This window comes from Lepisma saccharinum, chromosome 6, assembly GCF_977018435.1.
Source record: "Lepisma saccharinum chromosome 6, izLepSacc3.1, whole genome shotgun sequence".
Classification (NCBI taxonomy): Eukaryota; Metazoa; Arthropoda; class Insecta; order Zygentoma; family Lepismatidae; genus Lepisma; species Lepisma saccharinum.
The window spans coordinates 9,867,198-9,881,894 of record NC_139234.1 but is presented as its reverse complement, the minus strand read 5'-3'; the positions used below and the strand labels follow the sequence as shown (position 1 = coordinate 9,881,894).

The window sequence follows — 14,697 nt, the reverse complement described above, 5'->3', positions numbered from 1 at the left end:
TGTATGATGGAATGCATAAATGTTTCCATCTTTGACTGAGTGGATAATATTTTTATCAACAATATAAATATTTAACACATTCCTTTGAACTAATCTTAACCCTTAACTACTATGGGCATTGATAATCACACAACTACTATGGAGGGGTGTGTCAGATCCCTGTTTTGATTTTGAACTGTCAACTAGCTGTTTTGGTATTTTCAATTTCTAATGCACTTGACTTGACTTGACATGGTTGTAGAAGAATATTGTAAAGTAGCTTTCAATTATTATTCTCTTGTCATGCAAAGAGGAAGAAAATAGGTCAAAATTCTTTTTAAATTCCAAATTCTTAAAATTTCTACATTTCTATGTTGTCAGAAGAGAGGTAATTCAAAGTAATATGTAATCTTTTTCTGAAATTGAAAATGGGTAATGAGGCATTTGAAGAACAATGTAACAAAAACAACAAAAAATGTAACTACTGTGGTACATCTGTCAGGCCATTTGCTGAAAATAGAATTCAAAAAGATTTGAACAAAGGCAAGACCTTGTGACCTTGACAGCATGTAGCCAGCACCCCAACTGAAAGATATGGAGTGGGGTCTGGTCCACTTGTGGTTAGAGGGGTGCGAGAAATAAAGATACATTCAGTGTGGTCTAAGAGATGATCCAGAGTAATTAAGGGTTAATATTCTCGATATTATCCCATACTCTAGTATATTATTTGCACTATGCAATGTTCCATAACAATAGCTTTAAAATTTTGTTTCTTCTCTTCTGAGGTTGCTGCATGGAAGACAAATGCTTCCCGAAAACAAATTCCCTCCTGGATGGTAGGACTCAACCGTTGGCCGACATTGAGGAATTCTCATTAAAAATTAAGGTGAATTTTGACTCTTTATAACACATGGGGTCTCGCTCTTTTAGCTTTAGTGTCTACTACGTCATGATATTTATTGAAGTCACTATGCACACAAATATAATGCATCATGTGGAAAATCAGATATGGGAAGGTTACGAGTTTGCAACACAGCATGTCCTCCACAATGTTTGTTGGATGTACAAAGAGTATGAGGGGGGGGGGGGGCAGGGAGTGTTGCAATACGTAAAGTAATTCCATATATATATATATAATGGATAAAAGCAAGGAGGGCCAAAAGGGCTAAGTAAAAATCAAAGAAGGTAAAAGGAAATAAGGAACCGGTTCCGTCTATTTCTCCTCACACCGATGATGCTATGAAATTAGCGAAAATTTTGAATTTTTCTACTGTCCGGTGAGTGTTTCCTTTTACCTTCTTTGATATTTTTATATATATATATATATATATATATATATATATATATATATATATATATACAGGGAGGTTATTGCAGCATGCCACCGCTTCAGCATCGGCCGCTTGCCGGCGCAGTCATGCAACAGGTGCCGGCAAATTGCGTAACAGATAGCCCGTAACAGAAACCGCTTGTTTTGTAATGTTTCCACTTTTCACAATTACAGTTACAATTACAATTGAAATAAGCACGTACCTTGTCGCACGGATGCAGGAAAAGGTGTCCTCCCAAATACAAATATTTCCGGCACCTTATTTCTGACATCTAATCTTAGATTAGACATCGCTACTTTATCCTCAGTTGACAGAAAGGGAAGACAGCATCCCGGCGCATAAAGCAAACCGAAAGCGTAAAATGATATTTAAAAGTAATAATAATGATGATCACTAACCTCCTGTGTTATAAGAGATGTTGAAAATGACTTCCTTCAACAGCAATACAACACGTTTCTTAGGTTCAAGAGATCCTGTCTATCGTAATCCCTGACCACTTTTCTGCAAGAATTCGTTTTCACGTAATTATCGTACATAAAAACTCTATGTTCAAGACTATATTTGTTTAACGACATAAGTAATGAATGAATAACAATTAACACACAATAAAGCACTAGCACACCAACTCAATAACACAGTATAAACAAAACGCGTACTGATAAACGCGAACAGAAGTGAACATGAATGAGCGTAGACTCACTGTCTGGTAGCCGACAGTGTTGCTAACCATTTTTCGGCAATGTCCCTACAGACGTAGTCAAAATGTCCCTACAACTGACCAAATGTCCCTACGCCAAGTAAAGTGACTAAAAAAAAAACACCTCATGAGCATGCAAACAGAACATAAAATATACCCATTTACTTACCAAATCTTTCTGCTCGGTGCTTCCACAATTAATGAAGGAGCGAATTTACAATACAGGACCTCTCCCCGATTTTTTGTAATATTTCGCATACTCACTAATTGAGGCCTCCTAATCACGAATTTGAAGTTAAAATTTGGGGGGTCACGTGTAGAAATTGCAAAATAAGTGACATTGAGTGGTCCGCGATCGGCACGATTGCTTATTATTTACCGGAAGATTTTGTGTTTCCAATACTTAAAAAACGAAATATACATTCCTGATATTACTACGACCCCAAATTTTAACTATGTTTGCCTATCCTAACCTAACCTAACCGTACCTGAATGGTTCGTGGGGCTATCCGTCAATGGTTTGTTGGGCTACCCGTGCATGTTTTTTTCGAGCCCAAATTTTAACTATGTTTGCCTAACCTAACTTAACCTAAACTTACCGAGAATGGTCAGTGGGGCTATTCCTGAATGGTTTTGCGGTAATTGTGATTACGAACCGATAAAAAATATTATTTTCGTAGCACTTTAACGGCAAACGTTCATCATCGAAGGCCATTTTCGTATCCTGCAATTTTATGATTGATGTACTGTTGCCAAATTTACCTGTAATCAAATCAGTTCTTCTACATCGTGATTGTCGCTGTCACATGTAAGCACGTTCTTTGGGCAATATACTGAAATCCATAAGTTTATTAATTAGCCCACAGCCATCCTCCTGCACACTCCACCTAACAATCTGTACAACATTAACAACTTTTTTACTGTTCTCTTCCGCCATTCTTACACGATCCATGCTCTCCAAGTATGAAATCAACAGTGTGGCAACGCTGTAGACAGCGTAACTAATTTTAATTTGTTCATATCAACAAATATGGCTACCATACTTGTATACGGAGAATCATTGCGAGAATTGAAAAGCTTATTTTACAACTTCTACACGTTAATGAACATTTTTTTCCCCTCACCCCAACATGTTAACTTGAGATAAATAATCACGAATAATTATTTCGTGAGTATAAGACGTAGCATAGAAATTACAGAAGGGTCCGGTATTGTAAATTCTTGCCTTAATGAATAATAGGGGTGTGCTGGACAGAATTTTTTGGGTCGGGACGGGATCGGGACGGTAATTTTTTAAAATCCCGACATTCGGGACTGAAAAATTTGCAATTTCCCGACCAAGTCGGAAAATTTTCTGGACGGGAAATGTTCGAAATTTCCCGAAGCACTGGAAATCTCGAATTTTACAAGTCATTTTCACTTTAAGTGATTGTTTTTGCATTTCTAGAATAAAAACTTACAACTTTCGATAAGTTCCAGAAACTTACAAGGCAGAAAACGTCGAGAATTAACGACTTTTTAAAGTAAAGAATCCAGCACACCCCTAATGAATAACGTTGAGTCGTTTACTGTTGATTATGTTATTTGAAGTCATACATGCTGCTGCTGTGAAGAGATAGATGTTGGTTGGTGATGCTGTATTTCCTGCATTCTTTAACAATTTTGGTCCCATTTTATTTCCCTTTTTTGTTTTTGTATCACTTAACATTGAAAATATTCTTTCCGTTTCCGCGTTAGAATGCGGCAATGTTAGCACTATTTTCGCGAGAGTGGAAATGTTTTCAAAAAGGAACTTGCCTTGAAAGTTTTTGGTAACCGATAACATGTTCCAAAATTCTGATGGAGATCTGTTAGTTAGTTCTTTTTTCTCCTCCTCGCTAAAGTATCCAGATAAACTAATTCATAAAATGTAATTTACCAAGATTGAAAAAAGTACCTACGTTTTCCCTCATTTGGCAAAATCTGTCCCTACGTTCCTACGCGGGCGAAATTTAGTGAAAAGTCCCTATGCGTAGGGACATGTCCCTACGGTTGGCATCACTGCCGACACGTGCAGTATGAAGCGCCATCTCGCGGCTGACAACTCACCCAACCCCCGATAAGCTGCAGGCGCTGTCGCGACAACTGAGAATAAAGTAGCGATGACTAATCTAAGATTAGACGTCAGAAATAAGGTGCCAGAAATATTTGTATTTGGGAGGACACCTTTTCCTGCATCCGTGCGACAAGGTACGTGCTTATTTCAATTGTAATTGTAACTGTAATTGTGAAAAGTGGAAACATTACAAAACAAGCGGTTTCTGTTACGGGCTATCTGTTACGCAATTTGCCGGCACCTGTTGCATGACTGCGCCGGCAAGCGGCCGATGCTGAAGCGGTGGCATGCTGCAATAACCTCCCTGTATATATATATATATATCTTGCTCTACTATGGAAACATAGCTCATCTCTAGTATTGTTTGTGAATCACTTCCTCATCAATAAACATCAACTAATAGACATCAAGGAATTTACACTATTCAGCAATGATTTTCAATCACGCAACATCATAGATGTTCTCCTTAGACAATGGCATTCCACACGGAGTTTACTGAGGGGAAACCCTTCCCTCTTCTGATGCCATAAATGCACTATAAAGAGGAATAGTGAGTACAAAACAGAAAATAATTATGTTGGGTCAAATTGATGGAACTAACGCTCTGTAATATGGTGTCATACTGGCAGTACTGCTTGTGGATAATCATTCTTTACGAGGGGATACACCATGTTGTAACAAACTCTTGTTGTCTTGGTGGTTGAGCAAATTGAGTGCCATAATCCTTCCCACAGGCTCTGGGTATGAGTTCTGCCCTGTACATGGGTATTCCTCGTGTCCCTTCAATTTCATATAATCATTATCGTAAGCCAAAAGAGGCAGAAAAGCTATGCTAAATCAGAAAAATACAAACACATCTAAATTTTATCCCCTGTACATTACACCATGCCATGAAGGCACACAGAGGAGGGTGGGAGGTGAGGTAGGGCACCACAGATTTTTGACCTCAACCATAGTGGAGGTGATGTGATCAGCACCATGCTCTGGTTACTTTTATCCTCTTTACTTGCATTGCAAGTAACTTGTTACTTTTAAAAGCTTAATTAACGAATATTATTAAAACATCCCATTTACTTCATGATGCTTTTTCTTATGCGAGAAATAGATGAAACAGGCCAATACCCAAAGGAAGGGGGAGGGGTATGAGGGTCATGATCCCCCTCTCCTCGAGCTATGAAAAAAAATCATTTGCACTTACAAAAATAATGTTGTTGTTTTTTTTTCAAATTTTGCAAATTTTTCGATTTTGTCCTTGCACAAATGAATCAGTTGTTTCTGGAGAGAGGCGGTCTCCAGAAGTGCGCAGTCTATAATATTTGGTAATTTTAGTTTTATTAGTGCAAGGCAATCCGATGTCCCAATTTAGTTGGGACAGTCCATTCCTTTTAATCCATGTCCAAACTATTTTCATCTTGGAATCTACCTGACTCTACTTGGTATAAAGGAAGACTCTTGTACCACTGTAGGGCCTCCCCGATGGTGCAGTGGTAGCATTGTTGCCTTGTAATCAAGGGCTCCCGGGTTCGATACCCGGTGGAGGCACATACTGGTTTGGATCCCACTTTAAACTGTAGGTCCAGTCCCAATTAGCCTTACTGTGCACAAAGTTGACTTAAAACACCAAATCAAACCAAAAAATCTTGTACCACTGTAGACATTTTACTGGTTATGTAGGATGTTCTATAGAATACTGTGAACATTATTAAAATTGTTTTGGAATTTTTTTGAGTCAAAAACAGTTGTTTAACACTTGACAAATAGGAACCCCTTGATTTATTGAATGGTTACTTAGATTACAGTGTCACTAATGTTTCACATTAATTTTCATAGAGGGGAATTTTATATACTTTTGTATTCTTTCATCTTTGCATTATGGAACAAAGGTTCCTCAATGACTGCAATACCCAACCAACTATACAAGGGGGTATTTAACTCTCCACCCGCACTGCAAAGTCTGTGGTCCCTTTTTGTCACCACTGAGCAGAAGGATAAAAACTTTGTTTTCTTTCTCCAACATCACGGTCTTTCTATAACTGATGATTCTGCCATTCGAAAAATGGCTTAGAATTCATGAATATAACGTAAATAGGAGAATCCACTTCACAGCAGAAGCATTGCTAGATTAGATTTGCTAGTCTAGTTGATCGATTTCAGAAACTCAAGTTTCTTTTTAAAAATATACATCTGTAACTGAAACTCAGTTTTATTTATGAAGTAACAATTAATGAAACTAACAGTTTCTTTTCTGTTATATATTCTTTTTTCATATGGAAGGAAATTTTGCATCCTGCTGAAACATGTTATGCAAGTTATATCTTGTCTAGAGTAATGTAACTGTAATGGAGTTCCTTTTGAAGCAAAGTAATGGCAATTAACTCAGATTTAAACTTAACTTTCTGCAGAGTAAATGGTTTATTTGTTGTCTTCCAGGCATGCCGAGATCACCAGAGAGACCCAGACTTCTGCATAGTCGCTCGTGTGGAAGCATTCAATGTGGGGTTGGGCTTGGATGAAGCTTTGAGGAGAGCGGAAGCATACAGGAATGCAGGGGCCGATGCCGTCCTCATTCACAGCAAGAGGTCAGATGCATCAGAAATCGAGGCATTTATGAAGCACTGGAAGAACCAGGTATGGCTTTAGTTTCACCAACAGATGAATAAATATTGTTACAGAAACATCTATTCTTTCAGTCTAGAAAGCTAGAGAAGAGCAGCAATGGGACTTGATGTGCTGACTTTGCATCGTCCAATAAAAAGCCAATTGGTTGGTCTTGACCTTCAAAGGGCTGTTGTGTCCAGGGCCACATTTAAGCCAAGGCGCAGGGGTGTATGAATTTGGGGCAAGCAAAATTTTCCAATATTAATGTAATCTTGGAACTTTCCTTCACTTATTTTATTCTCTCTTCAAGCTATTTTCATCAGTAGTTGAAGCAGGAGTTTTATGTTATTTCATGTGAAAATGATACAGTTACAAGGACAATAATATCAGAACATAACTCTGGTCTTGCCCCCGAGGATTAAACCTGGGACCCCTTGATTACGAAGTTTTCCACTTGTTCCAAGTCCACTTTATACACAGATAGGCTAATGGGATGGAACCTACAGTTTAATAATGTGCCTTCATCAGGAATCAGTTCCAAGAACCCTTGATTAAGTCCACAGCATTAGCACTATACCACCAAGCAGGCTGTGTAAAAATTATCAGTGTTCTGTGGCAACATTGTCTACACATGTCCAATTAAGAGATTGAATGGTGCCTTTACTTATGTGTGATATAATGAAGTCACATTCTTTTATATCATTTTTAACCAGAACCTATTAATTTTAATGGTAAAAAGTTTTTTTGTTTTTTTTTCGCAAATAAAATCTCTCTTCACCTTGGGCACTCCTCCTACATTTCCAACACTAACAGTCATTGCAGCCGCCACCCTGCAAAACTGACCAAGAAGCTCTATGTAAATTGATTTCATAACTTTTCTCTGTAAATACGGAGAAACTAGTACTCACTTTTATCCGCGAAGCTGTTTTTTCTTCTTTTTCGATTAATTTCAGTGGCCACTGCCACCATCCTCGTTGGAACTTGCTGCGCTGTTGCTTGGCGTGTGTCTTTTGTTCGTAGTTCTCTGGCTGCCGTTAGGTGCGCTGCTAGGTGCGCTGTGCGTCTTGGTGTGTCGTCTGCTATTTCCGGGCGATAACTGCTGCAGTAGTGGAATCCAAGTATGGTGCGCTTGCCCGCTATCGATGTTTAGTTCGTGCGGGAAGTGCATTATGGCATGCGTTTCCTTGATTTTGGTGTCTATGAGCGTGTGGGCAGTGTGTTTGACTCGAACCTTTTGAATTTTATGGCTATTGTATTTGATATGTCTAGCAAGACCAGTAGTGGGTTGGGCTTTTTTCGCATCTGCTAGGTGCTGTTGGATTCTTTCATTGACAGATCTGATGGACCTGCCGATGTAATGAGCTTTGCATTCACACTCTGCATCATATACACCTGGGTTGTCAAGGGGGGAGAGGAAGTACCGTTTGTGCTTGTTCAGTTTATCAGTTATTTTGGAGTTGGGTTTGTGCGCTACTTTGATGCCAAATGGGAGAAGGGCTTTGGCTATGCGGTTGGAAGTGGTGGGATGGTAGGGGAAGGCAAACCATTTATATTGGTCGCTGGGGGTTGGTTGTGGCTGGGTTGCTTGTGGATGGGTTGATTGTGGTAGATTAGGGTGTCTGACCTGTATTTCCGCCTTACTGCACCAAGTGGAAAGTTGTGATTCAGTGTAGCCATGTTTCAGGGCTATTTCTGTGATGGTGGCTATCTCCTCTCGTAGATCCTCTTCTTTGCCACAGTAGGAGAAGGCTCTTCGATAGAAGTTTAGCCACACATTGGCTTTTTGCTTAGGGGATGGCTAGAGAGAGCATGTATGTACTGGTTGCCTGCATCCGGTTTTCTGTAGACGGTGGTTGTGAATTTGTTAAGTGCACGGCTGATGGTGATGTCCAGGAAGTTGATTTTACCAAGTTTTTCATGCTCTACGGTGAAGTTGAGCCTGGGGTGGATGTTATTTAGTTTGCTCACTAGGAGCTTGAGTTCTTCTGCCTTTTTGTATACAACTATTGTTATATAGTTATATAGTTGTATACAAAAAGGCAGAAGAAGGCAGAAGAACTCAACCTCCTAGTGAGCAAACTAAATAACATCCACCCCAGGCTCAACTTCACCGTAGAGCATGAAAAACTTGGTAAAATCAACTTCCTGGACATCACCATCAGCCGTGCACTTAACAAATTCACAACCACCGTCTACAGAAAACCGGATGCAGGCAACCAGTACATACATGCTCTCTCTAGCCATCCCCCTAAGCAAAAAGCCAATGTGTGGCTAAACTTCTATCGAAGAGCCTTCTCCTACTGTGGCAAAGAAGAGGATCTACGAGAGGAGATAGCCACCATCACAGAAATAGCCCTGAAACATGGCTACACTGAATCACAACTTTCCACTTGGTGCAGTAAGGCGGAAATACAGGTCAGACACCCTAACCTACCACAATCAACCCATCCACAAGCAACCCAGCCACAACCAACCCCCAGCGACCAATATAAATGGTTTGCCTTCCCCTACCATCCCACCACTTCCAACCGCATAGCCAAAGCCCTTCTCCCATTTGGCATCAAAGTGGCGCACAAACCCAACTCCAAAATAACTGATAAACTGAACAAGCACAAACGGTACTTCCTCTCCCCCCTTGACAACCCAGGTGTATATGATGCAGAGTGTTAATGCAAAGCTCATTACATCGGCAGGTCCATCAGATCTGTCAATGAAAGAATCCAACAGCACCTAGCAGATGCGAAAAAAGCCCAACCCACTACTGGTCTTGCTAGACATATCAAATACAATAGCCATAAAATTCAAAAGGTTCGAGTCAAACACACTGCCCACACGCTCATAGACACCAAAATCAAGGAAACGCACGCCATAATGCACTTCCCGCACGAACTAAACATCGATAGCGGGCAAGCGCACCATACTTGGATTCCACTACTGCAGCAGTTATCGCCCGGAAATAGCAGACGACGCACAAAGATGCACAGCGCACCTAGCAGCTCACCTAACGGCAGCCAGAGAACTACGAACAAAAGACGCACGCCAAGCAACAGCGCAGCAAGTTCCAACGAGGATGGTGGCAGTGGCCACTGAAATTAATCGAAAAAGAAGAAAAAACAGCTTCGCGGATAAAAGTGAGTACTAGTTTCTCCGTATTTATATACTACCGCGTCTCTCTTTTCCCAATCATGAATTTTCTCTGTAGTTGGCAAAAATAATGATAAAAATAGATAGTTACTTCTCCAATACATAAAGTAAAATACATAATCAGAGTTACCTCCAGGTACCAACTCTATAAGATGCTGGGTGGGTTCTGGAGCTGCTTGAACAGGTGGAAAAAAAATCCAGGTTCTCCCCTGCCATGGATCAAATTTGGGTCTATCGCATGGTAGTTAGATGCCTTAATGACTGAGCTTAATGATTATTTTTTTTATTACAACACCCATAATGTTTCATACTCTTTTTTATTCTGTCTGTACAGAAACAAGTTTTATGAAATCTTGCTTCCTGAATATGAGTGTTGCTCCTTGCGTTATGGAAACTGTCATTGGAGTGTCAACTGCGTCATTTGGAAAATTAATATCTTTTATGTGAAATTACCAATGGTTAGGACCAAGAATCCTTAATGACTGCAACCAATTGAGGAGGCTTATCACCTCCACAGCCAATGGTACTCCTAAATTCAGAGATGTGCATTAAAATATATTTTCTTTCAGGGTCCAGTTGTAATAGTGCCAACAAAATTCCACTCAGTTCCAACCAAACACTTTAAGGATCTTGGCATCTCACTTGTAATTTGGGCCAATCACAATCTGAGAGCATCAGTTACTGCCATGCAAAAGACAAGTCGACAGATATTTGAGGACCAATCCCTCACAAATGTGGAAAGTAAGGTAAGCTACAGTAAGGTGAAAGGAGTTTTGCTTTCATTAAATTGCACGCACATTAATAATCCACTTAAAAGCATTGTAGTAGGCCACGTTGAATCAAAATACGTGTTAAAGTACAAAATCCTCATTTCGAAAATAAAAAAATAAAATTGCACTCTAAAATTTAATTTAAGGATCACTCCTAATCTTTTTTTTTTTCAATTGATGAAACACTTTCTGGCTTAACTTAATAGCTATTCTGTATGAATGATAACTGCAAGATTCTCACTCATTTTGCCAATTTGGGGGTGGTTGTAGTTTTTCCTTCTCTTTTATTAAAAGTTGGGTATGTACTGTCAGTTGCTTTCACAATAGTTCGATGTAATGTACTTATGATGTTTGAAAGCACAGAAATTTGCTTACTTCTGAAGTGTATATTTATAAAGTATTTGTATTTCAAATGTGACTATTTACATGGTTAAGGGAGGGGAGTAAAGCCATCCCTGGTGGGGATGAACATTTACCTTCATTGTCAGGGATGCTTGATCAAGAGGGGAGAAATCTGTGGCATCCTTTGTTGGAATACTGGTAACGACATCTCTGATGCGATCCTCCAGTTCTGAGAACATGACAGGATGTGTTTGGAAAACTTCTTATTAAAGAAAACCCCATAAGAAAAAGTCCCAAGACAACAAATCTGAAGGCTGAGATGGCCACGGGATGTCACCATAACAGGAAATCACTTTCTGTGGAAAGGTCTGTTGCAGGAAATCCACCACACTTCACAGAATAAGAACAAACAACACTGAAGCAATTGACAATTCATGGACAGTAACAAAACTGTTGCCAGCCGCACACTGTGGCCAGCACCATCGTCACTTCCACCTCAAATTTCCAACGCTATGAACCCTGCTGTACCCTGTTCAAGGGATTGTGAGCACCATCTGTGGGACATATTACAAATACAGTAGAGCGTCGATTATCCGAAGTAATTGGGGGACATGGGTGTTCGGAAAACTGGTTTGTTCGGATAATCGAACTGTACATGTTTATTTGCCAAAAAGAAGTACTGTACAGTAAATTTATTCATAAAAACAGGCATCTCTTTAAGTATGTATTACAAAGTAACGTACAAAGGCAACTTTAGTAGGAATATATAGTATGTGGTACAGTTTATTAAACAAAAATATGTACATATTACATACGCATTTTGCATGAACAATACACACAGTACACAAAATTAACATTTAAAAAAATCCTTTATTTTGGTCTGTCTAAGCAAGCCTACACGCTTACGAGCAGCTAAGTCACGTACTTTTTTCATTACAGATATCTGAAAGTGAGCGAGTACACAGTTCGGTTAAGCGGTCGTTCGGTTGACCGACGTTCGGATAATCGACGCTCTACTGTAGATGCAAAAATAGCAACCCTTGAATGCTTGCATATCAGCCACATCAAATGATGTGAGGGCCACATTGGAAGATGGGCGAGACACACGTTAAAAGAAAGGAAATAGTTAATTTGTGATTGGATGATGTATTTGTCTTAGACAAATAAATGCAGATACAAACATTAACATTAAAAATCAGAGTATAAGAATTGTATCTTTACATTCATCAAAAAAATAGCTGCATTTTGTACAAAATTACAGCCTATTAGAAATATCATATCAGTAAAAATTGTCAAAGAACCAATACATTAATAAGCCTATTTCAATAATAAGGGTACAAATTAATCTGTTACATTCCTAATTCACACATTGATCCTAAAATCCTTTGTTTTTCTTTTTCTTTCTTTCCACAGGTTGTTCCTGTGAAAGAAATATTCCGATTGCAGGGGGAAGAGGAGTTGAAGCACGCTGAGGATTTATATCTACCGAAGAAATAACTGAAGACTGCTCGATGACCAATTTATGATGACAGGAGAAATGTAATTTCAACCACAAACAAAATGAAAAAAACAGACATTGCAAAGTACATCAAAATAGGACTGTTTACTAATGCCACCCTACATAGCATAGCTGTGGTCTGAGACACGATATCATTTTGCAATGTTTTATATTAGTTAATGAAAAATACAAGTTTGGAGTTTAAAATGAAGCTCAATTTGCTCTTAAACCCATTACATCAATGGATTGGGTGTGGCTCGTTCGCTAGAACACAACACTCGCATGTAGTGCAAGGGTGGCAGAATTACACAATCGAATCCTGATGGAAAAGACATTCTGCTAAATGAAGTCTTATTATTATTTTCTGTGGGAAATGATTTGCTTATGCAGTACCTGTAAAATAATAAAAGTACAGTTGCAAGAACTACATTTTATTATTTTGTTGAACGCAAAATAGGATAATTCTTGGCAGTGGTGGTACCAGTAAAAATGAGTACACACTGGGGAGGGAAGCGATTATTTTCTGAGAGGATTGTCAAATTTAATAAACCCCTAAATACAATACAAAAATACGTATTTGGGCTCAAATAGAATATATGTACCTAGATTTTCCTCTCTGCTGGGGAGGAGGTGAGGGGGGAAGGGTTACCATCACTGATTCTTGGTAAAGTTTGCTTTCAGTCCATTTCATGCTTATATAAACTAATCAAACTGGATTTTCATTTTAAAGTGAGATCTGAACCAAAAAACTAACACAGGATAAGGCAATGGTACAAACCACTATGCTATCATGGAACCCCATATAATTCTTGGCGGTTTACACTGTTACTAGAAGGAAAAAGCAACAAAATATAAATAAAAATTCAAATATTTTTGTAACTTGTTCAAAATTAGATATTTTTTCCATGTTTTTCGTGTGAGGAAGAGGTTTTTCCTGTGTGTATGATGTCAATGAAATAGAGAAATTTTGTGCACAAACAAATTTCAAGGATTTTCACTATATTTATCATTAAAAAAGTTCTGTTGATTGTAGTTTAACTTGGAATTCAAAAATAGCTGAAATCACCTTTGGTTGTTTTATCAAATGTTACTTGAACGTTTCAACGATTAAAAATCCCAAACATAAATTCTCAATGGAGACAAGATTAGCAACCTGTTCATGGACATCCTAACCATACACAAGCTGAATGGAACATTAGGATGCAGCATATGCAGGAAACCAAAGCACACAGATGCCAAGAGCTTTCGCCATCCAGTAGCACAACATGGTCTCACTGGGCAATCTACATCAGCGAGACACAGCTCCTTCAAGATTAAATCAATCACCTGTGCACAGTGTTGAGGCAGAATGGGTACTCAGAAGACATCATAAGTCATGAACAAGAACAACAACAAACCCTTACATCTCAGAAATTTCAGAAAATGTGGATACCCAGACACTTCAAGAAATTCAAGTATGGCAGATGACCAAGAGAAGATAATCATCACTACACCCACTGGAAATAAATCCACAATCATCAGCTAGCTGCATTCTTTGCAAGACAACATTAAGATTATTCATTAACCACATCTGAAAATCAAGAGCTCACTACACTACAAAATCCAAAACACAATCTAGAGTCCGGCCAAGCTAAGAACTGGAACGGGCAGTGACCCACTGTTGCCGCATTTACCTGAGAAACTTGCAGTCAAACAGCCAATTAGACCTACCACCAACCCCTTGTTTGGTCAACAAGCGGCAACCTTAAAATCCTTCCTTCCCCAAGCAGCCAGCAGGAAAACAGGATTTTATCAAAATAACTGTTCCGTGCTGTGAATCAGGGCCAGGATATAGCGTTGTTCTTGAAACATAGGACTAAAAACATTCGGCATTTATCACATCATATGCTCCTGCAGTAAAGCCTACATTGTACAAATGAGGAGGGCAATTGAACAATGTTGCAAAGAACATGTCAGCCACATCAAATTTTTATCTGGAAAAATCATGGTTAGCAGAACATTATACCAATGAGGGTCAGAAAATTAATTAACTTCAGAACAACTAAGATCATCAACAGGTCATCCAATTAATTGGATCACATAATAAAAGAAGCAATGGCCATCCACAGGAAAAAGCCAAAACCTCAGCAGCAACAAGGGATCAAACTGGACCTGGCAATAGTCGACCGAGAGCACAGATGTGAGAGACACAATAACCAACACCCATTAATATGGTGACGTCACCAACAGACAACTGAGAAGAT

At 39.0% G+C, this 14,697-nt stretch overlaps 1 protein-coding gene across 1 annotated transcript in view; it reads left to right on the top strand.

Annotated features, from left to right (window-relative positions):
- Positions 1–12,878, top strand: part of LOC145989230 (phosphoenolpyruvate phosphomutase-like) — a 43,531-nt gene extending 30,653 nt beyond the window's left edge. Inside the window, exons 5-8 of the mRNA XM_083124540.1 lie at positions 765–865; positions 6,533–6,730; positions 10,414–10,590; positions 12,370–12,878. Of these exons, the coding sequence (XP_082980666.1) occupies positions 765–865; positions 6,533–6,730; positions 10,414–10,590; positions 12,370–12,453 (560 nt within the window). The 3' untranslated portion in view covers positions 12,454–12,878. The remainder of the gene's footprint in view (positions 1–764; positions 866–6,532; positions 6,731–10,413; positions 10,591–12,369) is intronic.
- Positions 12,879–14,697: the final 1,819 nt, after the last annotated feature.